The sequence below is a fragment of the Ochotona curzoniae genome, unplaced genomic scaffold (assembly GCF_017591425.1).
Source record: "Ochotona curzoniae isolate NIBS_2020 unplaced genomic scaffold, NIBS_Ocur_1.0 contig_2321, whole genome shotgun sequence".
Classification (NCBI taxonomy): Eukaryota; Metazoa; Chordata; class Mammalia; order Lagomorpha; family Ochotonidae; genus Ochotona; species Ochotona curzoniae.
In genome coordinates, this window is record NW_024465421.1 from 12,852,653 (window position 1) to 12,879,837 (window position 27,185).

The window sequence follows — 27,185 nt, forward strand, 5'->3', positions numbered from 1 at the left end:
ACTGCAATGGCCAGGACTGGGACAGGAATCTCTCCCATGTGGGTAGCAGGAACCTAAACACTTGGCCTCTACTCTCTTGCTTTCCCAGGCCAGCAGCAGGCTCCTGGATTGGAAGTGCAGCAGCCTTGGCACAAATTGGTCACAGGCAGCAACTTTACCCACCATACCACAACACCAACCCCAATATAATCATCTTTCACCTTGACTTTTCCACAAACTTTCTGGAGTACCCTCAGAGTTGGTAGTACATTGCCTATACACCATGCAGTACAAACCACCGTACACAGAACAGCTGGAGCCAGAGAAAGAGAAGTCATCTTCCTGAAGCTGATGAACGCACAGGAGGCAGAATTCCTAACGTTATGGTGCTATCCTGCCTCCCGGAATTAACCACATCAAAATGAAATCAGCCTAAAAGCAGATCATCCCTGCCATCTGTCTGCGGGCAATGGGACCAAACCTGGCTCCGCCTGAGTTCCTTTTCCTTTAGCATCGTCACGTTGAGCCCAGGTTCTGTCCATAATCGGAAGAGTGATACTTCCTTAAAGAAAGCCCCTTGTATCTCCACCACTCCTGGGGCAGTGTCTCCTGCTCCGATCACCTGCAAGAGTGGGAGGAAACACAGTGACTACCTGGCACAGGGTGCAGTGAGGTTTGGGTAGGGGCGGGAGAACAAGTACAAACCAATCCATCGGACCATCCACCTGATCCAAGGAGGGACTATCATTCATGCTCATTGTACAGATGGGGCCACTGCGGCCTGAGAGGGATTGGCTGAGAGTCTTCCAAACCTTATACTCTTCGTGCCCAATCTATATGTTATTGCTGTTCGCAAAATGTCAGTGACGCAGGCCATGGGGAGGGGGTTGGATGCTTAAAGGATTCTGCAATTGGATATGGCAGTTCTGATGGAGTCCTATGAGTCAGATTCCCCCCAAAATCCCCCCCCCCATTGAGTGAGAAACGAGCATGCCTATGACTTTGACCGTGAGAATGGGCTTTCGACAGTACTAACTTCAGGACTGCGTCTCAGATCTGGAAAGCAAGCTTCTCCAGTGGTGACTTAGAAAACCTAGCCCTGGCAGGTGCGGGGCATAGAGCTGGATACCACCCAGGACATCTGCAATTCCGACTGGAGTGCCTTGGGGTTCAAGACCTGCCTCCACTTCCAGTCCCAGCTTCCTGTTCGTGCACTCACTGCCACTCACAGGAGAGACCCTAGTGGAGCTCCTGGCTCCTGGCTTCCACATGGCCAGGCCCTGGTTGGTGTGAGCATTTGGGGAGTGAACCACAGGAGGATAGCAGGTCTCTCTCTTCTCTCTCTTCCCCTCTGCTTTTCAGATAAAAATGTAAAAAAAAAAAAAAAAGTTTAAAAAGAAATTATTTAAAATTTTAAAAAGAAAGAAATCTGATATGCATTACAGCCCATTTTCCAAATGGCAGGAGCAAAGGGCTCCTTCTGGAAGCGAGGAGAGGGGGAGGCCACAGGGAGACAGTGGCTTGTAGGTTAAGATGAACTCCATCCACAGAAGCTGAGCCGAGATGCTCCCAGCCCTGAGTTAGTGACCCTTGTACACAGCCCACCCACAAAACCCAGCACCACCATCCCTCCTTGGAGCTGCATGCCTGGGGACCCTAACCTCCCTCTCACCTTCCTGAGAACAGCCTGCCGCTGCACAGGAGACAAGCTGGACATGTGGTGGGAGCCGGCGCCTCGCAGCATCTGCCAGAGGTCCCTGAGTTCCATGCTGTGGAGGACCTGGGTGCCGACACCAGCAAGCAGTACGCCCATCTGGCTGGCAACGGAAAAGGACAGCACCTGGGAGAGAATCAGCCACTGGGGTGAGACTATGTTCAGGCCTCCCAGATGCTTGCCAAGGCCACCCACAGGCCAATTACAGGGATGCTGGGTGGCACCTGAGCAGGGCAGGTGGTGCCCACCCAGGCCTGCCTGCCTTCACTCGGGGAAGAGTCAGAAATGCAACACAAACTATGCAGTGAACGTACTGCTGCCTGGACTTGCCATAGTCACACCAGGCCGTGGTCACAGAGGGTGCTGGTCTAGCGGTTAAGGTGCCCACAGCCCTGCCCAAGTGCCTGGACTCCATCAGCAGCTCCACTCCCCAGATGCTCACGCACACCCTGGGGGCTGCAGGCAACCGCTCAAGTACTCAGGTCCCTTGCCATTCCGCGGGGAGACCTGGATTGAGTGTCAGGCTCCTGGCTTCAGCCTGACCCAGCTCCCATCACTGCAGGCATGTAGGAAGTGAATCAGCAGATGGGAAATTCTCTTGCTCTCTCTATCGCTCGCTCACTCGCTCGCTTGCTCTCACTCTCACTCACTCTTTGACCCATCCAACTAAATCAAGTGTTTTGATTTTCGTGCACAGCAAGAATTCCCACGTTAAAAATGCAGATTTGAGTTTTTCTGTTGTGTTGTGTTTTGCAAATCTCAACGTCAGGCAAGCCTAGACCCACATCTCCACCTGGCAGAAAGTAGCAAAGGCCAGGCAGCAACCATGCTGTATGAGGTGCGTCCTGGTTCTGTTTCCCCAGGCCCTAACCCCTGGCCGGGCCCAGAAGCTGCCACCTTTTTCACCTAGCAAGCATGGGCCACAGCAACACCCCAGGTTCATCCTTGATCTAATAGCTGATGATGAACAGCCCGGCACTGGCTGTCCTATCATTAATTACACCTGCTTAATTACACATGCTTTCCCACTCTCCGTTCAGTAAAAACAAATGGCTGGATGACTTTCCCTGTAATCAGGGACATGTGTTGGCCCCCCAAAAAAGATCACTTGAGTGATTCCCTATAGTCATTTCCTGCAGAATAGACAGTCTTACTGTTCCGCACCCCTCAGCAGACAGAGCTAGGGAAGACACAGGCTTGTCCAGGAGCAGAAGGGAACAGCATCTCTCGTTCACCTTGCGTCACCAGAAGACTGCCCTAACTCTGGCCTGGAGTCAGAAAGCCCAAATCAGCGGACCGTAATCCCAGGGCTGTGATGGAAAAGGGCGCAGGAGGTACAGAAAATGAGCCAGCTCCGCAGCCAGATGCCCTGGCCTCATCCAATCTGGGTCTCTTCTACATGACCCTGGCGATGCCCTGATATGCTCTGTGCTTCTGTGAATGACCTAGAAAGAGCAGACCATGACACTGAAGAACTCATAGGTCTGCAGGAAAGATTCGGTGGTCCGCCTGGCCCAGAACGAGTGCTTAGCCAGTGCTTGTTGCTATCCTAATGGAACTGATTCTGACATTACGTCCTCATGCGCCTGCTGGCACCCTGAGAAGTGGCTGAAAGAACAGGGCACCAAAAGGCTGACAACCGACATGTCTGCTATCTGGAGCCCTTTCAGCCAGCCCCAACTCAGAGACAGCCATTCCCAACAGAAACAAAGCCCGCTTCCCATCGCAGCAGGGGCATGGGGGTGGGGGGGGGGAGCAGCACGCACGTGGACCAAGGCTCCCGCTGTGCCATCCCCACAGGACCATCTGTCCTGACAGGTCCCTCTCTGCAGTGCGAGACTGGAATCAAACAGCGCCATCCCCGATCCCAAGCTGGGGAGGCGGATGCGTTCACAGGCTTGGGAACAGGCAAGACAATTCTGGCCCAGTGGGAGCCAATGCTGGGAAAGCTGGTGGCCTACTGTGTTACTGAGGAGCCAACCTGCTCGCAGTCTTTGCAGCAATGCCACGGGACAGGTGCTGTTGCTGTCCTCACTTCAGAAATAGGCACACGGGGCAAAGCTAAGTTCAGCCCATTGCCCAGTATTGCACAGCTGCGAAATCACACAGCAAAGATCAGAACTGAGTGAGTGCCTCCCCAGGCCTAATTGAAACAGGGTGCAGATAGTTCACCTGAAAGCTGGTGGAATGCACATTGCTCTGGACTTCCCCTACCGGTGGACACTGCAAACTGCTAAGACCTTACACTGTGAATCACCCAGGAGGCCTTTCTGCACCTCCCACCACCTTATCAGGGTCCCTGTGTCGCCTCTCCCAACAGAATGGACTCTGCCTGCTGCTCAAATGGATGATGCCTCGTTTCTAACCCCCTGCCCTCTGACCTAGCAGACTTTCCCCCAACTCTGTCTTCTTAATCACTTCCTACCATGCCACCCCCCATAAACTCTTCTCTAACCACTCCCCCTCTTTCTGCGAACCCTAAAACCTAAACTAAAAACCCAACAGAGCCTTGGGGGCGGTGGGTAACAGGTTGGATGAGGACATAAGAAAACTGGGGTTGAGTGTGGCCCTGGTCCAGCAGGTGGGATGAGTGGCCTTCTGACAGCAGCACCAGTGAGCCGGCTCTCACAAGGGTTACAAGGACATGCCAAGGTGGTGACGACCCATGAGGCAAGCCAAGAATCAGAATGAAACTTGCCTGGGGCAGCAACCTGCCCTTGAACTTGCCAGCCTTTAGCAGCAAGAACAAAATGTTCATCAAAGAAGTCACGTGTGCCATGGTGCTGGGCGATGGCAGCCCAGGCTGCTCAGCCCAGAGTCCTGGAACATGCTAGGAGACTCAAAAGTTTCAACTGACCTTCTCCTGGGCCAAGTACTTGGCAGCCAAGATGAGCAGCTGGCTCGGAGTCCAGCCCGAGACCTGACTGAGGGTGGCGATGGCGCCCTGCACGGCTTCCGGGGAGAGGGACTCCAGCTGCCTGTGGGTCAAGCCCACAACCGCGTCGGACAGAGACCCCAGGCTCTCGTTCAGGGTCTGGTTCTCCGTGGCAATGTCGAGCAGGTCGGCTTTGAGCTGCAAGGAGAACAAAAGGTGTGGGCGGTGGCATGAGCATGGCCTGTGGCGGCCTGACACCCTAGGTGGGGGGAAGAAGGGACTCCATTGCCCCCTCCCCCTGGGTACCACAGCAAAGCCCTGGAGGAGACCAAACCCTCTCCAACTCCCCCAAACCCCACCTCTAGCCATGGCTTTCCAGGAGTGAAAATTTCCTGGGGGCTTCATTTAAATATTAATTTGTTATCAAATCAACCTGAAAGCAGAGTTTTGCTCCTTCTGACTCCACTGAACTCTCCTAGCTTCTCTTCATCCAGTTGTGACCTTGAACTCTATATCCATATCTATATGGCCACTTTTTTTTTCTTTCGTGAAATATCCAGGGGCTTTTTCCATGATAATGTATGAGCTGTGTAAAAATAATTTTCAACAGTACGAGAAAATGAAAGGCTCTTGAAAAAATCCTACCTCATAAAAATAACTATGATTAGCAATTGCATGTGCCTGCTTCCAGGACTTCTCGGGCCCACAGACAGTACGTAATCTCTATGGTTGTCATGTGAACAGAAGCATGAATTTCTGTTCTCTGTGTTTCCACTTAAAATGATGTCTTTTCCTGGTCTGTACATTTCTGTGAAGGTTCTAATAATGAGGTTATTACAATATGCCTGCCCGGTTTTAGTCAGCTGCTTGCCGATTCTAAGACAGGTGATTAACCAGCCTCTGTGACTTCTGAGAAAAAAAAAAAATGAGGTTGGCGTATGCTGGACTCTAATACAGTAGTTTTATGTAGTTCTTCAAGATTATTGAATGTGACAAAGCTGGGAAATAGGAGATAACCACAAATCCTAATTGATAAATAATTCTCTTTATGACTTGAAAAAAAGGGAGATCACTTGGCGTTATGAATGTGCCCTGAATTAGATCATTCCACGGTTCAGAATCGATGTGAAATTAATGAGTGAGCCTCTTTTTTCAAAACTACATGAATGGATGAATAAGAACGCTCTGTTGTCTTTACGCCATGAGCCTTGATCTTGTCCCGGTAGTGGTTGTAGAGTTTCTGAGCTCATTACACAGTCTGTGTTCAGATGCTCTGTTCCAAATCCCGTCAGTGGCCAGTGCTATCTATATAGCTCTGAGACAACAGAGTAGAGTGATTGGCCAACGGCAGTGGTTCTGGTGAGGAACAGGCCAGGGGTGCTGATCTCTTTGGCACAAGTTAGCTGTTGGATAGTTGGATGGATTCTAATGTTGTAAGCCTACACGCCTATTCGCCACAGACAGGTTCACACAACTGCTGCCGGCAATGTTAAAATGATCACTAGGGGGCAGCAGAGTGAACTAGAAGAGCCGGATCCCAACATCCCATTGTTGAAAATGTTGGCCACTTTCCTTCCCTACCCCTAAGGCTGCTCCACTCGGAAAGGCAAACGAGCGGGCTGGACCAGTGGTTCTCAAAGGACGGACCTCGGCCAGCAGCAGCACCTGGGAACTTGCTAGGAACTCAGCCTCAGGTCCACTCCAGATTTGTGGGGGACTTGAGGCACAGAACCAGGCAACATACATTTTAACCAGTGGCACCCCAAAGTTTGAGAGCTCCTGAGGAAGATGAGCCCAAGGGTATTGCCAAATCATGATCCGGATTGCCACAGCTACCCCTAAGGCTGCAAATTACAATCCTTTTCCTATGTTTGTCTGAGCTTATTTGGGCTAGATATTTTGCCGTGAAAAATAAAAGCATGCATTGACTCAGATAAACGATTATGTCAAATGTGATTGGGGAGTTTGTATATGTGTGTATGAAAAATAATGAGGAATTGAAGATGCATTTGTCACCTATTTTCTGATATCACCTTTCAATTAAAAAAAAACTGCGTTGGCATTTAGCCTAGCAGTCAGGGTGCTGGCTAAGACATCCGTGTTGCACATCAGAGTATACCTGGGTGCAGCACCTGCTTCCTGACCACAGCGTCCACTACTGCAGGCCCTGGGAGGCAGCAGGGATGCTCGGGTGACAGAGTTCCGGTCCTCTAAGGGAAACCAGGACCGGTTTTCCACCCCAGACGGGGTCATTGTGAGCATTCATGAAGTGAACCACAAGTGGGAAATGTCTCTTCTTTCTCTCTTTCCTGTCTCTCTCCCTGCCTTGTTCCCTCTGTCCCTTCCTTTCAAATAAATAATTTTTAAAAGGATTTTTTCCTTACTTATTTGAAAAGCAGAGTTTCAAAGAGAAAAAGATTTCTTCCCATCTACCAGTTCACTCCCTGAATGACTACAGTGCCTGGGGCAGGACCAGGCCAAAGCTAGGAGCTTGGAACTTCATCAAGGTGTGCCATGCAGGTGGCAGTGGCCCAAGCACTGGAGCCATCTTCTGCTGATTTCCCAGGCACCTGAGCAGGGAGCTGGATTGGAAGAGCAACAGCCAGGACTCGAGTTGGCACTCCTATGGGACGCTAGTGTTGTAGCTTATGGTTTAACCACCTATACCACAATACCAGCACCATAAGTTAAAAAAAAAAAATTAACCGAAAAAGACTAAAAGAAGTGAAAGGAGAGGGGCAAAATAGAGACTTGAATAGAAACAAGCAAAGAGAAGTGGAAGAGGGAAAGTGAGAACCAGCCTGTATTTGCTGACGTGTGCAAAAGCCGTGGTCTGGGAACTCAATGAATGCCCCGAATCTAGGGTTCCCCATCCTGACTGCCCTGGAATCCATTGTGGCGATAATTCTCAAGCCACATCCAGACCCATGACATCCGGGTCTCTGGGGCAGGAAGCTGGCAAGGCCACAGGGAACACAGAGACGATGGTTCAGGAGCCGTGGCTGTCTCCATGTCTATTCTGCGGACCATCCAGGCAGCACCACCTGGAAGCTTGTGGCAGGTGCGGGGGTCTCAGGCCCCCTTCCCCAAGACCTCCCGACTGAAAGATCCTTCTGCATGTGTTAGCTTGAGACTGCTGCCGTGGCTTTTGATCTATTCCTGGCATGTGTGTGTGTGTGTGTGTGTGTGTGTGTGTGCGTTTCTGTGCCATTTCTTCCCAGGTTACCTGTCTTTTTGATACCCTCTGCTACAGTTGGATTTAGATCTGGAGAAATATCACGTGTGTTTCCTCTTAAAAGCCAAGCAAAGCTGTTCTCCCCATTGCTCTGGAGAGTAAAACTGAGGCAGGACACCTTGCAAGGGCCTTGTAGCCCATTGGTACCTTCTGCACAGCAGCCTGGAAGCCTCTCAGGTGGCCGCACTTGATCATCTGGTGAAGGAGGACTTGGGCCACGGTGGCATCCAGGGCCTCCAGATTATCGTAGAAACAAACCAGCAACCCCAACCTGTGCAGGAAGAATCAGAGGTGCCAGAAAGAAAGAAAGGAAGAAAGAAAGAAAATTAGAGAGCTTCCCCCAAAAAAAGTGCAAAGAAATATACAGTATAAAACAAGTAAGCATAGATTTCAATTTTTTTCGACAGAAAAAGCACTTCCCAACATTTAGCCAAGTGAAAATTACTTTCACCTTGGCAAAGATCCAATCCTGAAGATTTGAAATGTTCTGTGCTGGGAGCTGGGATTAGCACTTGTTAAGGTTCTGCCAGATGCCTGCCCCACCAGGGATTTCCCCTTTCCTGACCCCTACAAGTAGGAGGACCTCTTTTGGAGTACCCCCCTCGAGTGCATGAAGAGATGAGGGTCTGTTCAAAGAAGGAGCCGAGCCCTCCCTCCCCCACCACCCACCACCCAGGGGTCTTTGCAGCTCAGGCATTCTGAGCGCCTTCATCTTGGGGAACTGCTGTGAGGGTCGGGAGCCCACACTCCTTGCCTGTGCATGGTGGAGGTGTTCCTCACGTCAAAGCCGGAGGAGCTGACCCTTTCCAGCAATGCTCTGGCCTGCTCGGGCGTGATGTCATAGACGGTGTCCAGCTGCTTTGTGGCATTGTCGTAGCTGATGAACAGCCCCATCTGGTGGGAAAGGATGGGAAGGGCAGAGAGGAGGCATCGCAGTGGCCTGTGCTGTGCTGTGCCTCCCCGACAGCCCACGCCCAGCAGGTAGATCACTGTCACTAGTGGTCCTCGAGTGCTGCTCGGGTTTCCTCTTCAACGCAACAGCAGTTCAGCCAGGTGCTGCTGAGTCTGTAATATTCCTCACATTGAGCTTCTTGGACGCTCACCTCTGCACATCGCTTTCAGATTTGTTGGACTGAGGTGGGCGAAGGCGGTGCTCACATATTCTGCTTCAGGCAGTCAATTCATTTTGGGGCCTGGTGCAAAGCTCAACAGCTAAATCCTCACTTTGTAGACACTGGAATCCCATATGGGTCCTAGTTCATGTCCTGGTTGCTCCACTTCCCATCCACCTCCCTGCTTGTGGCCTGGGAAAGCAGTCAAGGGTGGCCCAAAGCCTTGGGACCCCTGTACCTGCATGGGAGACCCGGAAGAAGCTCCTGGCTCCTGGCTTTGGATCGGCCCAGCTCCAGCCATTGTGGCCACTTGGGGAGTGAACTAGCAGATGGAGGATCTTTCTCTGTCTCTCCTTTCTGTAAATCTGATCTGCCTTCTCAATAAAAATAAATAAATCTTTTTTTTAAAAAATCACTTTGAAGGAATGAGTCAGTTTATGCCCAGCTGCCAGGATTAGAAGGGTGTGTGTGCTCTCTGTAAGACAAAGACTTTGAAGCTTATATTCAACTCCATTCACTGTGCTGACGCATCCTCTGCAGCTCAGCCCCCTTTTGCCCGTGAGCTCCAAGCTCTTCCATGAGGTTCAAAATTATTTCCCCTCATATTTCTCACAGATCTCACATTCCACCTTTTGATGCACCGTAACACTGGGTTTCCAGAGGTTCATGAAATCTCTTTTATAGGACCGTGTTCCTTATCCACACCACGTTCCCTCTGGGGTTGGCACTCCGTGGCTTCTCTCCTTTTCTCTATCAGCTTTCAGATGATGAAAAATTGCAAATGGATGCTTGATCTTAGAAAAATCCCCCGGGAACCCAGAGTTCTCTCCAGTTTGAACTTCTGTCTTCATCCTGAACATCACTCAACATTGAGAGAGTAGATGGGTGCATTAATCCCTAGGGCAGAGGGCGGTAACGACTGGAAGATGTTTGAAATACTCGCAGCTTCCCAAGAGTCAAAAAAAAAAAAAAGGAAGCTAGGCCTGCCGCTTAGCTTTGTGCAAATCAAAACTTGGTGAGTCAGCTGGACCCTAAAGGGGTTAATCATCTGAGAAAATGCTTCTCTCCCTGACCAAGAAAAAGTCAGGACTCCTACTAAAGTCCTTCTGGGGAAAAAAAAAAAAAAAAAAAAAAAACAGAAAAAACAAATTGAAAAAAATAGCTTATTTTAGTGCCAAAATTTTGAGATCATCCCAAAAAATTCATGGATCATCCTTATTGTAAAAAACACTTTGCATGAATATCAAAACTTTTTGCACTCAAACAAAGTTTTTCATGTCCTATAGAAACTGTCATTACAGAGAAAGAGAAAAATCTTTCTCTGGTTCACTCCCAAAATGGCCACAACAGCCAAGACTGAACCAGCACAAAACCAGGAGCCAGGAAGCCCATCTGGGTCCATTTGAGTCATTTTCTGCTGCTTTCTAAGGCATAGTAGCAGGAAGCTGGATCAGAACTGGAGGAATCTGGATTTGAACAGGCACCCTGATGTGGGATGCTGGCAACATAGGTGGTAACTTGACCTGAGGCACCACAATGCCAGCTGCTTTCCAAGAATATCTTAAAGTGCTCTCACTTCACTTTTAGAAAGCTGAAGGCAGGGGCCAGCACCATAGTATAGTAGGTTAAGCCTCCACCTGTGGTGCTGGCATCCAATATGGGTGCAAGTTCTGATTGCTCCACTTCCAATCCAGCTCCCTGCTAATATTCTTGAGAAATCAGCAGGAGAAGATGGCCCAAGTGAGAGAGTCCCTGAACTCATGAGAGAGACCCAGAAGAAGATCCAGGCTCTTGGCTTTGGACTGGCCCAGCTCCAGCTGTTGTGGCCATTTGGGGAGTGAACCAGCAGGTGGAAGATTTCTTTTTCTATCTCTTGTTCTTCTTTCTCTCCCTCTAAACCTGATTTTTCAAATAAATACTTTCTTCTTGGATAGGCAGTTTACAGAAGAAAGAGAGACAAAGAAACATTTTCTCTATCCAACTGTTCACTCCCAAGATGGCCTCAATGGGTGGAGCTGAGCTGATCTGAAGCCAGGAACCAGGAGCCAGGAGCTTCCTCTGGGTCCCTCACACAACTGCAGGGTCCCTAAGCTTTGGGGCATCCTCTGCTGCTTTCCCAGGCCACAAGCAGCAGGCCACAGGAGCTGGATGGGAAGTGGAGCAGCCAGGACATAAACCAATGCACATAGGGGATGCTGGTACTTGGAAGTAGAGGATCAACCAATGGAGCCATTGCCCAGCCCCAAACTAATAAGTCTTTTTAAAAAGTCGAAGGCAAGCCTCAAACTCTCAGTAGGTGCCTCCAGAGGAGGCTGTATTTCAGGAGTCTCATGTCACTGAGTCAATGTGAGAAGAAGACAAACAGGCCAGCCAATACACCAAGTAACTTAGGCCAGGCACACTTCTCCATCATAAACTCTAGAGTTAAAATCCAATCATTGTAGGTGCCGAAGTATCTATTGATAGAAGAGCTATAAAAAGAAGTCATTACTATCCACATTGATTTTGCTCTGGCTCCATCTCCCAACGAAGGACCAGAACCCTGAGAGGCACTGCTCTTGGTCTTCGTTGAGTACAAAAGTGCCCTTAACTCATAGCCAACACTCTCCTCATATCATGTTTGTTCCCCTCCGTCCTTTCTGAATTGCCCATGGTTCTATTTCTCTTTTCTCAGCCTTCCTGTGCCAGAACACGATCCTGTGACTGACCGCTTGCAGCCGTGTTCCAAGCGTTCTGATTTGCAGGCGTGAGCTACACCAGGCTAAGGCGGATGGACAATGTCCAGGGCACCTATGGACTGGCAGACTGAAACTCCTGGACATTCAGTTTAGAATAAACCCTACCCCAGATATATTTGTACTGGGGCCATAGAGATACACTTCTCCAACTCACCTCTACGGGACTAATATTCATGATTTCTTCAAATGACAGGTGAACCATATATCTGCCCAAAATCCATAGGTTTTCTGCACTGACCCATGAAACAGAGGCATCTGGGAAAAAAAAAAAACAGTAAATTCATGATTATATAAACGAAAACTTGATACTGGAATTGACAGTCAACAGCATCCTCATGCCAGACTTCCTTTTTGCATTCATTGGTTCACTCTGTGATGCCTTACCGAAAACCCACCTGTGAGTCACTGTGCCACGCCTGGGCAGTGATCACAGCTGCCTCCATCCCGACCTGAGACTTCGTTACTTAGCTATATCATCTCTGGACCAGCAGCATCTCAGAATTTGCTAGAAATGCAGATTACTTTTTAACATTTAAGACCACAAAATATAAGGTGTGGTTTTTTGTTTAAGTTCAACTAGTTATTAAGTAACCTTGAAATATGTTCGACTCCCTTTTCTTACTGGCACTAATAATGATCCTCATGTTTATTCTTTATCACCATGCTATCCTACCAGAACTGAAACAAACCCTAACGCTAACCCTTCCACCAGAGGCACCCTACACATTCGCCAAAGCATTGCCTTCACGAGCCCCCTGGCCTCGTAGCATCTTCCTTGACCCTGCAAGAATGAGAGAGATGACTTAACAGTCTTGCCTCTCCCCACACAGAATTCCTAGAGGCTTCGCTTTGTCACTCTGTTCCAACTTCACAATTCTCCCTCAGTGAAGTGTCCGTGGGATGCTGGGGTCCGTGTGATGGGTATGGAAGACAGGAAGGTGTGGAGCTGGACTCCGGCAGTGGGACTTGTCACAACAGTCACATACAGGATGCAACCTCAAGTTTTCCTGAGCAGGAACTGGCCATCATCCCTCCCTAAAACATGCTGACTACATAGGATTTTTCTACTAAAACTCTGTCCGTTAAGACCTGCGGAAGCAGAGAGGCTGAGCGACTTTCCCAGGGTTATGCACTGGTGAGAGTCAGATTTCAGGGCCCGGAGTTTTGCTTAGCAGCGGTCAGGCTGCTGCAGAGGCCATTGACCACCCACCTATATTGAAGTGCCTGGGTTTGAGTCCCAGCTCCTCCCACCCTCCCTCTATTCCAGCTTCCTGCTAATGGAGATCTCTCCCAGGCAGCAGGTGGTGGCTTAAGGAGCTGGGTTCCAGCCACCTGTGAGAGAGACTCCTAAGGAATTCCAGGCTCTTTGTCCTACCTGGCAGAGGGAAATCATTCCACATGCTTAGTTCATTGGTCATTGTGTTATTTGGCATTCTCGATACCCAAATCTCAGCTTGATTCCAATTGCTGAAAAAGATTGAGTGGTATCCCCCAAGCTCAACCCCACTAGCTCTCTTTATGTTTCCTCAACACACAAAGCTCACTCCCAACTCAGAGATCTTTGCACCTGGAATGCCCTCTCTTCAGAGTCCCCCCCCCCCCATGACAAGATTCATCTCCTCACTGTGGTCTTCACTCAAATGTCACATGTTCCAGAGGTCTCCCCAATTTCTCCATTCAGCACTTGGCAAAACGTAGCCCGAAGGTCAAACCCAACCTCCCTGCCCCGCCCCCCGCCCCACATGGCCTGTGAGCCAGAAATGGCTTTTGTATTTTTAAACCGTTGAAAGGAAAATCAAAAGAAGAAGATCTGGTGACATGTGAAAATGATATGAATTTTGAGTTTCAGTGGCCCTAAGTAAAGTTGTATTGGGACACAGCCAAGTCCATTCATCTGTTGTCTCTGGCAGCTTTGGGCTGAAACTTCAGAGTTGAAGAATTGACGTGGAGACTTCAGGCTCACAAAGCCTAAATTATTCAACAGTGGCCATTCGCCAGGAGCTGAATGCTTTAGTCTAGCCTACAGTAGTAACCCTTTCTATGGCATTTATCAATTTTATTTTCTTCATAGCTACCACTGTATAAATTCTCTCTCTCTCTCTCTCTCCCTCTCTCTCTATCACTCTAAACCAGTAGATCCATGAAAACATGGATCTTTTCTCTTCCCTTGCACCCTCAACTGTTCACACAGAATTGTCTTTGTAAAAAGTGTTTAAACATCCATTCAGTTTGTTACTGATATTAAAGATTTAAGGAATTGATGTCATTTGGGCAGTCGCTAGCATTACTGACATGCAAAGCCATTCTATGCCATCTTTCTCTCTCTTTTCTTTCCAGCTGTTGTAAAACACACAAACTACAAACCTCCCACCTTACCCACTTTCAGTTTCACCATTCAATGGCATTCAGTACATTCACCCTGTGTACCACCATCACTACCACCCATTGACAAGAACTCTTACCGTCTTGCCAAACTGAAAGCCTGCCATTCTTCTAATTTCTGCCTCAATGAACTTAGATTACTCCAAGACATAAGTGGCTCAAAAAATAAACATCTACCAAATACACAAAACCTGACTCCTTTCAGCTCAGCCCTGAACTCCTGTGCTTTATTGCCTAGATGTTCTAACAAAACCAGCCTGTCCCACTTCAAGGCAGATATTTTCTTAAGGATTTTGAATTCTAGGCTTTAAAAAATTGTCAGCAAATCTAAAATATGACTAAGAAACCAGCACACATCATTGATTGTAAATTAACGGGGCATCCTTATCTGAATGGAGAGACTAGCTGGGACTTGAATCCAGGCACTTCATCTGGGGATGAGGGTGTGCCAACAGTGGCTTACCCACAGCACCAAACACCTGCCCTGTCCTATCCCAGCAGTCACATGAATCCTTTCTGGAAGTGAGGGAGGAGGGCGGGTAAAAAAAAAAAAAAAAAAGACATAAACACACAAGAGGCAATGAACTCAACCCCAGTTTCCAGAGATGCAACCCCTCTTTAGAGGACAGGCCACCCCCCTCCAGAAAGGTGAGGCCACCTCAAAGCACACACTCACCTGTGAAGTTGGAATACAGCTTTAGAACCCCTGCCATCCAGGAGTACAGGGCTCTCTGGCCACGAGCCGAGGTTTGGTCATAGACATCTTTGAACACTGCAGAGCTAAACAACGCAAGCAGGGCCATCAGCTCGTACCAGCCCACAGCAGGGAAGCCCAAAGCTGGCTCCTCTCAAAACCCTTCCCACTCCTTTGCTCTAAGTGGCCATTTTTCATCTTCCAAAGAGTGGTTTATATATACTATTTTTTACTTCCTCAACCTCTTGATCCTTTTTAACAGGAAAAAAAAGGGGGGGGTGGATAGAGGGAGCAGATGGGAGAACACATTCAAATCATTTTCTTTTAAAAAAAAAGTCAAGTCCCCACGTCTCAATGTTCAATGAAGCCCCTGCTGGTCCTAAGAGGGGAGGCTCAGGTTGGTATCACTGTCTGGAACCCACACTCAGCTCCTTTATTTTTTTAACTAAGAAAGAAAGTCGCACGCTCAGAGCCTTGGCCCTATGGATCCATTGTCCGTGCCTCCTCAAAAGTCTCGTGCCAAAATCTCTCTCTCAGCCCCCTCAGAAATAATTTTTAGAAAATAAATATTACGATTAAGCAGAATGAGTTGCTACAAAGGAATATAGGTGATGATAAGACAATGACCAAAATAAAATGTGAGGATGGGAGCCGCCTGACTGGAATTCGAGAACCAGTCTTAGTCTCTCTAACGCAAGGGCTGCTAAGCCTCAGCTCCAGACTCCAGGTCAACCCCTGCCTGCCCGTGTCAGACGTCGCCTCAGCGAGCTGTCTCCCGCTGGAGCTCCCACAGCGGCCCCTGGTGGGCGGAGTGTGCAGTGCCGCAGGCGGGAGGCCGCACTCACAGGTTCTTAAAGACGTCCTGGCGCAGGTCCCGGGGCAGGCGCTCCGCGATGTCCGGCTGCAGCAAGCTCCCCGGGGACCCGCTCAACATCTTCCGCAGGATCTCCACACACTCCAGGGGGTTCAACACCTGGAAACACCTCTCCAACGTGACGAAAAACAAGCTGCGGTTCACTCCGGGGCTCTGCAAGGCTTGCTCTCGCATCCCTCCCAAGTCTATGACCACCACATCGTTCAGGTTCTAAAGGAAGGAGGGAGGCCCGGGGTCACCGGGAGAGCCGCCTCTCAACTTGGAAGAGGCGCCTGAGAGGAGTCACGAACTGCACCAGCGGGGACGTCCAGAATCAGTGCTTAGCCACAGAGAAGGTTCTAGAACATTTCATCACCTGCAGCAAAGTTAAGGCTTTCTCCTGCTCCACCTACCATGGGCCACTTCTCACCTCTCTTAATGCATCTCAGACTAACTTCAGCCCCGTTCCTTCTTCTAGTGAAATCCAGCTCCTCTTTAAAGTCAAGTTCAGCCGTCTGTTCCTGGGGAAAGACTTCTCTGATCCCCTTCGTCATTCAACACAGATCTCCCTCCACTCAGAGCTCCCAGATCATCCCGAGCCCAGGTCTGGTAGTCTGGTATAGGTGTGCCTGTCCTGCCTCCAAGCCCATAATGCTCAACTCTGGCTGCACGTCAGAATCGCCCGCGGTGCCTCTTAAAGTACTAACGTTCTGCACGTGTATCTAGAATTTGATGCAATTGGCTCAGGCTGGAGCCCTGGCAGCGGGTCGAATGGGCTTGCAGGATTGAGCCCTTGGAGACTCAAGCCATGTGCATCATTGAGTACCTAGAAGACGCAGAATAGCAAGAAGGAGAGAGAGGGAGGGAGAGAAAGATACCGGTAGGGAGCAACGCGGTAGCCTAGTGGCTAAAGTCCTCGCCTTGAACGTGCCTGTATACCATATGGGCGCTGGTTCTAATCCTGGCGGCCCTGCTTCCCATCCCGCTCTCTGCTTGTGGCCTGGGAAAGCAGCAAAGGACAGTCCAAAGCCTCAGGACCCTGCACCCACGTGGGAGACCCAGAAGAATCTCCTGGCTCCTGGCTTTGGATCAGCACAGGTCTGGCTGTTGCAGCCACTTGGGGAGTGAATCATCAGACAGAAGATTTTCCTCTCTGTCTTTCTTCCTCTCTCTATATATTTGCCTTTCTAATAAAAATAAATAAATCTTTAAAAAGAAAAAAAAGAAAGTTACAGGTAGGTAGTCAGGAAAGATGCTTTGAAACGTTGAAACCTGGAATGCTGACAGCTTCAGTCACAAGTTGTCGATGATTAAACAGAACAGAAGAGAGCATGGAGGTTGCCTTAATGTGGAACAGAGTTTCCCAAAAGGAGTCGGATCAATATCTCTACACCTCTGCACCTCACCTGTCTGGGTCCCAAGGACTTGGTGGATCTTGGAGGCCTTGCTCTATGATTCTCTTCTGTCACTGACCTCATTTTGTGGGGGGTTACTGTGTGTTCCCTCCAAAATGGGAAGCCACTTGAGGGCAGGCACAAGGTTCTGTGCCCACGTGCCATGGTGCATAGTACTTACTCCGTGGGTGTTCACTGAACTCACTCTCCAAAGATGCCCAGCGTCTCGCACTTCCTACTGCCTATATGAACAGGAATGACAAGTTTGCTTATCTGAACTTTGGAGAAAATCTAGGCCTAAAACTCCCGGAGAAGTTGAGAGAGGAAGGATGAAGGAAGAGACCAAAAAAAAGGGCCCAGGCCTGGCTCAAGCTCAATTCAATAATTCAATTCCACAGAGACTACCAAGCCCTAGATGTCCCCCTAATTCCGGGATGCAGAGGACACCTCACCACACGGCCTTTCCCGTCCTCTGAGAGGTACTTCATGGCTGTGTGGAACTGCTGCACATCCGTATTCCTTAGGTCTTCCAGCAGCTTCTGTGGCTGGTACAAATGCTGCTCCAGGTGGTTCTCCATTGCTGCCTGGACACAAGTGTGAAAGAGTAGGTGAGGATGCAGAGAGCAGCACGCGGTCAGCACCATGGCCAGCAGCCTGGTCCACTTCCCTGTAACTCCCAGCAGCAACCTACAGGTGGGTTTGGTTTGGCCAGCTCCAAAACACTTCTGTTTTTGTTTTTGGCTGTCAACAGTGAAAAGTCAAGGAATTCATTACAAACTCCATATCGCAATCTTCTCTTGGGAAATGATAAAACTGGGTCACACCAGGAATGAATTCTTTTTTGGATGATTGTCAGCAAGGCAGTGGCGACTGCCCACTGAAATAGCTCTCTGAATCAGCACAGATCCAACAGTCACAGCCGGCCTGGTCCCTGTAGGTGATGAGAACTTCACAGCCAAAGAAGGTGGAAGACAGATGTAGCAAGTAGAGTCTCCACCTGCCAACGCTGGCATGGGATGCCAGCGCTGGTTTGAGTCCTAGCTGCTCCATTTTCAATCCAGCTTCCTGCTAGTGTGCTTGGGAAAGCAGTGGAAAATGGGCCAAGTGTTTGGGCCCCTGGATAGAATTTCAGGCTTCTGGCTTTGGCCTGGCACAGCCTCAATTGTTATGGTCATTTAGGAAATGAACCAGTAAATGGAAGTTCGATCTCTCTCTTTCTCACTCTGCCTTTCCAACCAATCAATAAATCTTTCAAAAATAAGTAAAAATGGAAACAACAAAGACATATGTCGGAGCTTTATTCATTGTTAAACCAGATAATAGTTGTTGAGTACCAAATTAATACTCCTTTAATTATCTATGCTATTCACAATATAATGGTGAAGACATAACAAACCACACTGAGTTAATTGCCATGCTGAAAAGACATGTGCTATCCAGCTTGCCTGGGCTCCACTAAGCCCCTCGTTAAGACAAATATCTATTACTACCTACCAACATGATGTGCTGTTGTCCTCCCGTTAGCAAAGTTTAAAGGGGAGAAAGTATTTCCTAGATCTGTGATTGAAAGATTGATAAGTAAATCCAAACATCTACTCTCCTGGTGTTCTTTTTATCAATAGAATTCCTCAAATTTTAGCTACATACACAGCTGCCTATTGTGAGAAATACCTACAGCCAGTGGCCCAATGAAAGCTGAGCAGAAGGAACTATGTAACTTGCAGGTCACATCTCTAGAAGAGAAGATACTTAAGCATAACTTTCCCCTTTCCACCAGCCCCCTGGCTTGCAGAAAAAAAAATGTGCTATTTCAACTTTCTAGGGGATGACAGAGTGAGAAGATAAAAGGACCTCCTGCTTCTGAATGGCTTTGTAAGATACTACGTTTTTTCCTCTCTGAATCTCCCACTCAGATCCATGAGAAAAACAAACAAAAAAAATCCCCACTACATTGCTTGAGCTGCTTTGGGATGTCTTTTTTTAATGGACATCTCAGCCTGAACAGGAACACAGCCTGGCTCCATTAGAGGTGATAAAACAGGAGAGAGACAAAAGATCATTTGGCATAATTCAAGAAAAAAAATGTGGAAGAGACTCTGTTCTTAATGCGAGCACAGGCAGTCTCACTTCTCCAGCTACCTGCACCCTGGGTTTGCCATCTGTAGGCACTGAGATGGAAGTGCACAGGTAGGGCTCAGGTACCTACCTGCAGGCTGGGGATGGTGAAGGCAGCATCCCGTGAATGCAGGTAGGCCAGGACTTGGTGGGACAGGTCTGCCGTCCACACATGGGAGCTTCGGTTGAAGACAGACAGGAGAAAGTCACAATGAGAGCTTCTCCTTCAAGCAGTATTGCACTAGCCATGCCACCAGGGGATGGGAACTCAAAGGGAATGCTGAGAAAGCCAGGCACGGTAGGAATCCAGTGCTTGCAAGTAGGAGGTTATTAGCTTGGGACAGCAGTAAGGGGGTTTCCAAATCTAGAAATCTGCCTGGATCCCATTGTCTTAAAGACAGTGACCAGATTTAGAGCTAGACACGATATTCCAACTCTTGTATTAACACACTAGGACAGGCAAGATGCAGCACACCCCACAAGAGAGTAGAAAGGTAAGAATGTGGACTCCAGGACCCAACGCAATAGCTTAGCACTGAAGTTCTCGCCTTGCACACCCAGGATCCCATATGGGCACCGGTTCTAATCCCGGCAACCCCACTTCCCATCCAACTCCCTGCTTGTGGTCTGGGAAAGCAGTGGAGGATGGCCCAAAGCCTTGAGACCCTGCACCCACATGGGAGACCCGGAAGAGGCTCCGGGCTCCTGGCTTTGGATTGGCTCAGCTCCAGCCTTTGCGGCTACTTGGAGAGTGAATCATCAGATGGAAGATCTTCCTCTCTGTATATCTGACTTTCCAATGAAAATAAAACAAATCCTTAAAAAAAAAAAAAGAAGAATGTGAATTCCAAATCTGGATTTCAACTTGAGTTCTAACTCTCAAGTGGAATTTGATGAATTTGCTTGTGCACAAATTCCCCTTTTTGTGAAATATGGCTTAATGTCGTAAGGTTGAAATTTACTCATACATGCAGAGTGCTTAAAACAGTGTCCAACATATAGTCAATACTGATAAATAACCTTTATTAGTCCCAGTTTTGTGACAAATAAATAGATCAATGGATTCACTAACTAGTTAATTAAATATTTACCCTGAAAAAGTATACTACTTTTTCAGGGTAAATATTTATATACTTTTTATATTTATATACTTTTTCAGGGTAAATATTTATATATATATATATATATCCCAATTATCCACTGACATTATCTTCAGGTTCACAACCTCTGTTACAGAGTGAGTCCTTGATAAATTTTGAAACTTGCATTACAGCAGAAAAAGCAATACATGTTTTTGGAAAGTGTGTGCTTTGATTGACACTTATAATTAAGAGATTTTCATTAAGAATCTTCATTAAAAATCTAACCCATTTCTACTACCACCCCCACCCCGCCCCGGCTCGGCAGGGTGGGTTACCTTTGAAACTGCATGAAATCCAGCAATGCTACAGTGGGAATAAAACGAAAAAGACAACTTAAAAGGGAATCATTCGAGCGAGGCCACAGCTGCATTCTGTGTGGGATCCTTAGAGGACGCACGTGGGGCGGAGTGGGGACATTACCATTCAGATAGCTTCCCTCTATTATTTCTCCCTAAGAGGCAAAGGAGATAACATCAAGTATAACATTCAAAAGTTGGCAGTTCCAGGGGAGGGAATTTTGAGAAAAGGAAACGTGGAACACTCACCGCCATTTTCTGCAACAATGGATGCAAATCTGTAAGAAAGCCACGGGATGTGTCATTAGAACTGAATTGTGTGACCTTCAGAAATCCAATTACGAGTTTTGAGAAGAGCCTACAAAAAAGTGACTGGGGGGAAACTTTTATTGAACTTTAATTACACCTGTGTTGTAAGGAAAACGTGATTTGAAAAACCCTGTCATAATAATTCTGAAAATCTTCCTATACACCTGTACACACACACACACACACACACACACACACACACACACACACACACACTCACTCACACACTCACACTCACACACTCACACCAGGACACCCTAAGGCATCAGGTACCTGAGTTCATCTAGCTCACTACAACCATAAAATGTGTGGAAATCAAGGAAGGGGATTCCTGCCCCGAGACTCACCCTGCGTGGAACTGGAAACTCCACGACTTGCCACCCCATGGCTCAGAAAAAGGAACAGCAAAAGGGAGTCTATTGTGGGTTCCTGGGACATTTGCCTGTAACTGATTGAAACACAGAAGTGAAGTGACTCAGGTTTGTTTTATTAACAAATGTATTTGAGAACAGAAAACAAAGACAGACATAAAATCCCTTAAGTTTTTAAAAATAATATTTAAATCTCATCTGTTTTGCCCCATCTAAGTCCCTACCCTGGCATTACTATAACGGCCTTTTATATTCTTACCACTGTCATGCCATTCCCCTCAATCTAAGAGAAGTGGTTCAAACCATCGACTCTCATATATCTGACAAAATATTTATACCCAGAATGTACAAGGAACTCTTACAACTCAGTGAAAGGGTACATCAGATAAATAGAGAAAAGATACCAAGTTAAGCTTCATAAAAATAGATGTACAAATGGCCAGTGAACCCACAAAAGGTGATCGCAGCATTAGTTAGCAAGAATAGACAAATTAAAACCACACTGCAACTATTACCAAATCACAAAATGGCAAAAAAAAAAAAAAAAAAAAAACACAAAACACTAAAATACTGACGGCATCAGATGTCAGTGATGATGTAGATGGGAGCTCCCCTACGTCACTGCTATAAACACAGCTGCTTATAAAGAACAGACATATGCTGGAGGAATGCCACTTCTAGCTTTTCAGATTTCGCATCGCTACCTCTAACAGCTCCATCTTCGTGTTAGACTTTCCATTTGTCACTAAGATGCTTATGATTTCTCTACCTACTTGGACGTAGAGTGTATTGGTAATCTTCATCCTATTCTCAATCTTTTGTGCCATTCTTGGCCCAGTTCCTGCCCCATTGCATTTTCCCCCTTGGTAATCAAGCCATATTTTCCTGTAATTTTTTGATTGGGTGCTGGACAAATTTATATTGCCGGTTACTGGATTTTGTATTGCTTAAAATACTTCTGGGGTTTGTCCTGAAATGCAATTCAGTTCATTGAAATCAGTTTCGCTCTTCCAAGGCGTGATTTTTAGATTGGTTACGGAAGGTCTGAGGTGGGTTTCAGCTTGGAGCCAACGTGGCCTATTGTTAAGGTAATTCTCTTGTAAGTTATGGCCATCATGTGTGCATTTGGGGAGTGAAGTAGCAGGGGAAGGTCTCTGCCTCTCTGCTTGACTCTCAGATAGATTAAATAAATAAATATGTGCCTCTCCATAGAAAAAAAAAACCTTAAAAGATGTACCAGACACTTGCCACTTGCAGCATATGTATTTAACTTGGATTCTGATTCAAGTCTCTATAAAAAATGACGACAACTGAAGAAACATGGACGCTGCTTGGATCGTTAGAGATTTTAGAGAATTCTTGTTAATATGTGTAAATTTGGTGGCGGAATGGTGGTTCTGGGTTACAGGAGGAGAGGCAGCAAGCTACAAATCATGGCCCACATTTACACACGGTCTGGCTTTGTGAGATAAAAATGACTTTCATATCAATGAATTCATTAGAAAAATCAAGAAGCCAGCCGTTGTAGCACAGCACATTAAACTGCCACCTATGACAACCAGAGTACTGATTAGAGTTCCAATTGGTCCACTTCTGATCCCACTTCCTGCTAATACACTTGCCAAGCAGTAGATGATGGCCCAAGTATTTAGGAGCCTGGCAGCCACGTGGTAGACCAGGATGGAATTCCAGGCTCCTGGCTTTGGATGGCCCAGCTTCAGCCACTTCAGTCTTTTTGGGTAGCGAGCCAGTAGATAAAAATCTCTCTCTCTCCCTGCTCCCTCCGTCACTTTGCCTGATAAATAAAAAATATTTCTTAAAGAATCCTATTTCTTGACACACAAACATTTCATGCAGGTAATTTTAATTTTAGGGTCCAGGAATAAAGTTGTTTTGGAACCCACCTGTGCCCCTTCACCGAGGCAGGCTCTCTGGCTACTTTTGTGCCATAATGGCTGAGCCAAGTCATTGAGGCACACACACAGTTTAAGTTCATTGCAAGGTGGCCCTTTAAAAGAAACATTAGCCACTTCCTCTGTCAGAGCCACCTGCTTATACACTTACAACACAAATTATGTGATATCTGGGATTCCCTCCAAAAGAACACTGGAGTTTTAGGTGGTGGGAAGAGACCAAGCATGGTCATGCATGGCTTCACTCCAGCTGACTCTGAGGAGGCCCCAGCCCAATTACATGACATCACCCTCTTACACTATTAACAGGAATGCTCTGCACTAAAAGGAACCCCATCATGCACACCCATGGTCTTTTGCAATTATCTGATGGACGTGCCAGTCTTGTTCAACACATGCATCCCTGGTGTTGCCTTACCTGCTTTGCAAATGAATTGTTTTCTCCCAAAGAGACCTCCACAACCAGCTTGCAGAAGCAGCTGTGCTCCTTTTACTGCCCAAGGCAAAAAATTAACCATGAACTCTCTAGACACCAAAAACTGCACCTGCTAGCAGACGGGGTGAACCAGAACTCAAAGCACCCTGTAGGTACTTGCCTTCTGCGTCAGAAACATCACCCTGGAACTGGCCCAAGAGGGGCCACGTGGGAGATGTAAATGATAAGAAAACTTATGCATAAATTTAGATGATTTTTTTTCTACAACGAAAGAAACTCATCTTTTGATTCCATTTTCCGTGAACTTTTTGAGGTCTCCTGACTCTAACAATAACTCTTCCTGGCTTGGCGTCTCATTGGCCTTGGGGAAGCGTTGGCTCTTTCTCCTTCCCCTCCCTCTGGTCAGCTGCCCTCGATATTGGGCTCATTCACAATCCTCCAGTTTCCCAGACAATGAGGTTTCTTGTGCTTATTGCTAAAGTCCCCTTATTAACCCCGCAAGAGAGGTTTCTGATTACAGAAACAAATGCTCTGCTTTCTACTACCCAGAATGTCTTCATTCCAACAAAACCCCAGCCCATCCAGCCAGCTCAGGATCTGGTGTTAATTAAAAGCCCTTTAAGGTGATCTCTTTTAGCAGATTGGCCAAAACAGTTGAAAGGACCAAGCAGGGCAGTAGCGACACGAGGATCCGATAGCTTTCTGCACCTCCTACCTCTTACCCACCCCAGACTACAGGGCAGGTGGAAAAGGCAGGTAAGGATTCTTTCAGTGAAACCCAAAATGAAAACAGCAACAATAACACCAAACACGAAATAAACAGTTCTCCCAAGAAACAGAGTTTGGATGAGGCTCTCAGGAGCATCCCAGGACACACAAATGTCCACATTAAGACAGGAAAAGCAAAGATAGACCAAGGCACTCTTTGGGTAGGAGACTTTGATCTCCTATGAGTTGCTAAGAAAAGCCCCTCATGCTGCAACATCCTCTCCCAGACTCAAACCAACAATTCATGATTCCATGCTAGATGGCTCCATTTAAGATCTCTATCATGTCAATCATCCACAAGAGGTTAATCATTTATAATCACCTGGGATGGTCAATGTTCCCTTTATCACTGTTATTGGTACTGCCTATAAACAACGAAGACCTAATCCTCACTGTACCTACATTAGGGCCTCAGGATACAAGAATGAACCTACAACGAAATGTCAGTCTCCTGCATGACTGGGAGACACTCCAGTGGAAGCATGACGGACTGGGAAAATTCATGATGGACACACATTATGAACCTACAGGGGAGAACAAAGAGGAGGGAAGGGAATTTGGGGAAGGGGGAAGGGAGAGCCCACTGCCAACTACATTATATCAAAAAAAATTTTTTAAGTACAAAAAAAATAAATAAATATATAGGTTAAAAAAAATCTCTATCATGAACACATGTGTATGAACAGCCAAACACTAACTGACAGATTTCCCCACGCCTCCAAAATATTTGTAAATATGTTTCATGATTACTAACGTGAACTTGGTGAGCATCATTGGCTTGGGGACCAGCCAGAAGTAACTGGATTCAGTTCTTTCACACACTCCACTGCTGCAAGGAGCCCACTCCCCGGGGGGAGCAGAAATGAAGCAGGTATGTACTTTACGGGTGGGAAGCACAGACATGCCCCTCCTCTTTCAGCCTCACAGAGCAAACAAGAGGCTAGGGATTCAACAAGGAAAGAAAGGGGTGAGCAGAGAGAAAGAAAGAGAGACCACTGGGCATTAGCCACATGCCACACCCTTCCTTTCCCTGACTCTCCCGTCAGCCCTGAAGTCACATTTCACAGAGAAGGTCGCTAGGTGCACAAAGGTCACACAGCACACAGAGAGCTCCCAGGGGGATGCTCCAGCCTGCCAATGCACAGTGAGTCATTCACTGCCTCAATTCATCCCTACCAACTCCTTGAGGCAAATGTTAACCGCTACCTTCCTTTCACAGAGTGGCAAAAGCCAGAACTAAGTGATGCCACGTGCTTCCTACCTGTGCTCCGCAACCTCCCTGTTTACTGCCAGTGTCATCCTGGAGACAGGAGCCCCCGCTTGAATTGTGGGCCATCTATCACTAGCTATTTGCCATGGGGGCCAATGTCTTTGCCTCCTCTGTAGTGTAGGGAGTGAGCGTGGTTCCAAGGCACACTCGGTGGGTTATGTTTTGCCTACCGTTTTCCCAGCTCTTCCTCTCAACACCTGGGGGTAGATACTACTTTCTTTATGCTGCAATAGGTAAGTCTGGAGCCTGTGCATTTGATCTGGCAATCATGACAGCATCTGGAACATCTGCATTGCAGGTCAGCGTGCCTGGGCCGAGTGTGGTCTCTGCTCTCCATGTCAGCCTCCTGCTGATGCATGCCTTGGGAGGCAGCAGGGTCCAGGTGTTCTGGTCCCTGTCACTCAAGTGGGAGACCTGGACTGGGTTCCTGGCTCCTGCCTTTATCCTATTAAGGACATCTGGGGAGTGAATCCATGGTGGGAAGATCGCTCTCTGTCTCTCTCTCTCTCTCTTTCCTCTCTCTCTCCCCTCTTTTTTCTAAAACCATTTGGGGGATCAGCGTTGTGGCTGCCACCTGATTTGAACCCTGGATGTTCTGCTTTCGATCCAGCTCCCTAAAAATGTGCTTGGGGAGGCAGAAGAAGATGCCCAGAGTTTGGACACCTAGATGGCATTCCTGGCTCCTGGTTTCCCGTTAGCCTAGCCCAGCCATGGGGACCATTTGCAGAATGAACCAAAAGATGATAGATTTCTCTCTCTCTCTCTCTCTCTCAACTCTGCCTTTCAACTAAAAATAAATAAATCCATACAAATGAATTTTGAATAAAATACATAAAGAACAAATCCCAACCAAAACTCAGTGAAAAGTAGCCATAATGACTAGTATTGATCTATCCTTTTTTTTTTTTTGCTATTATTATTATTACTCAGCAGACATCGCTGTTATTAGTATTATAATTAAGCTTTCATCCTTTCCATCAAGGACTCATCTCCCCCCCCCCCCCCACACCCCATGGATGCTTCCACCCCAAGAGCGCCTGTGTCCAGCCACTTTGCCGGCTCTTCCTCTTTCTCTCTACCTCGCAACTTCACGCCCCTTCTCTGGGGGATAAGCAGAGAGCCCCTAACCCAGTGCTCTGCCTCGCGGCTCCCCCGCCCGCCCCATTCCTCCTCGCGCGCCTCACCTGTGGTTCCCCGGCTCCTCTGCACTGAGTCCCCGCGCAGGTGGCGCGAGGTGGGGCTGCGGGACACCCAGGGCGCGCCCAGCACGCAGCCTTGCCGGGCCCCGGGAGGGTGGAGGCAGTGGCGGGGCTGCAGCAGGCTGCGGCTCTGTCACCTCCTCCCTTCTGAAGTCCCAGAGAGAAACTGGGCAGAGGGAGCAGCAGGCAGAGCAGTTCCCAGCAGAGGGTGCGTGCAGGGCGCAAAAACGCGCTCTCCTCACAGGTCCGGGACGCAGCAGCGAGGCAGGCAGCCTTAGGTCAGAGCACCAACGACCTGTAAACTCATTCCATTTGGATCTGGCTCCCAGCCTGCCGTTGAAACAACGATCGTGCAATCTGAGCAATGTACTAATGATGGTGTTTTATGAT

The 27,185-nt window shown here is 47.8% G+C and overlaps 1 protein-coding gene across 1 annotated transcript in view; it reads right to left on the reverse strand.

Annotated features, from left to right (window-relative positions):
• Positions 1 to 21,276, reverse strand: part of OTOA (otoancorin) — a 46,050-nt gene extending 24,774 nt beyond the window's left edge. The window contains exons 1-14 of the mRNA XM_040973718.1: positions 21,186 to 21,276; positions 20,779 to 20,807; positions 20,654 to 20,684; positions 20,509 to 20,536; positions 19,183 to 19,270; positions 17,429 to 17,560; positions 15,575 to 15,813; positions 14,712 to 14,815; positions 11,808 to 11,908; positions 8,558 to 8,697; positions 7,951 to 8,074; positions 4,551 to 4,766; positions 1,652 to 1,819; positions 461 to 601 (exon numbers count right to left, since the gene is read on the reverse strand). Of these exons, the coding sequence (XP_040829652.1) occupies positions 461 to 601; positions 1,652 to 1,819; positions 4,551 to 4,766; positions 7,951 to 8,074; positions 8,558 to 8,697; positions 11,808 to 11,908; positions 14,712 to 14,815; positions 15,575 to 15,813; positions 17,429 to 17,560; positions 19,183 to 19,270; positions 20,509 to 20,536; positions 20,654 to 20,684; positions 20,779 to 20,807; positions 21,186 to 21,276 (1,632 nt within the window). The remainder of the gene's footprint in view (positions 1 to 460; positions 602 to 1,651; positions 1,820 to 4,550; positions 4,767 to 7,950; positions 8,075 to 8,557; positions 8,698 to 11,807; positions 11,909 to 14,711; positions 14,816 to 15,574; positions 15,814 to 17,428; positions 17,561 to 19,182; positions 19,271 to 20,508; positions 20,537 to 20,653; positions 20,685 to 20,778; positions 20,808 to 21,185) is intronic.
• Between the last annotated feature and the right edge of the window lie 5,909 nt (positions 21,277 to 27,185).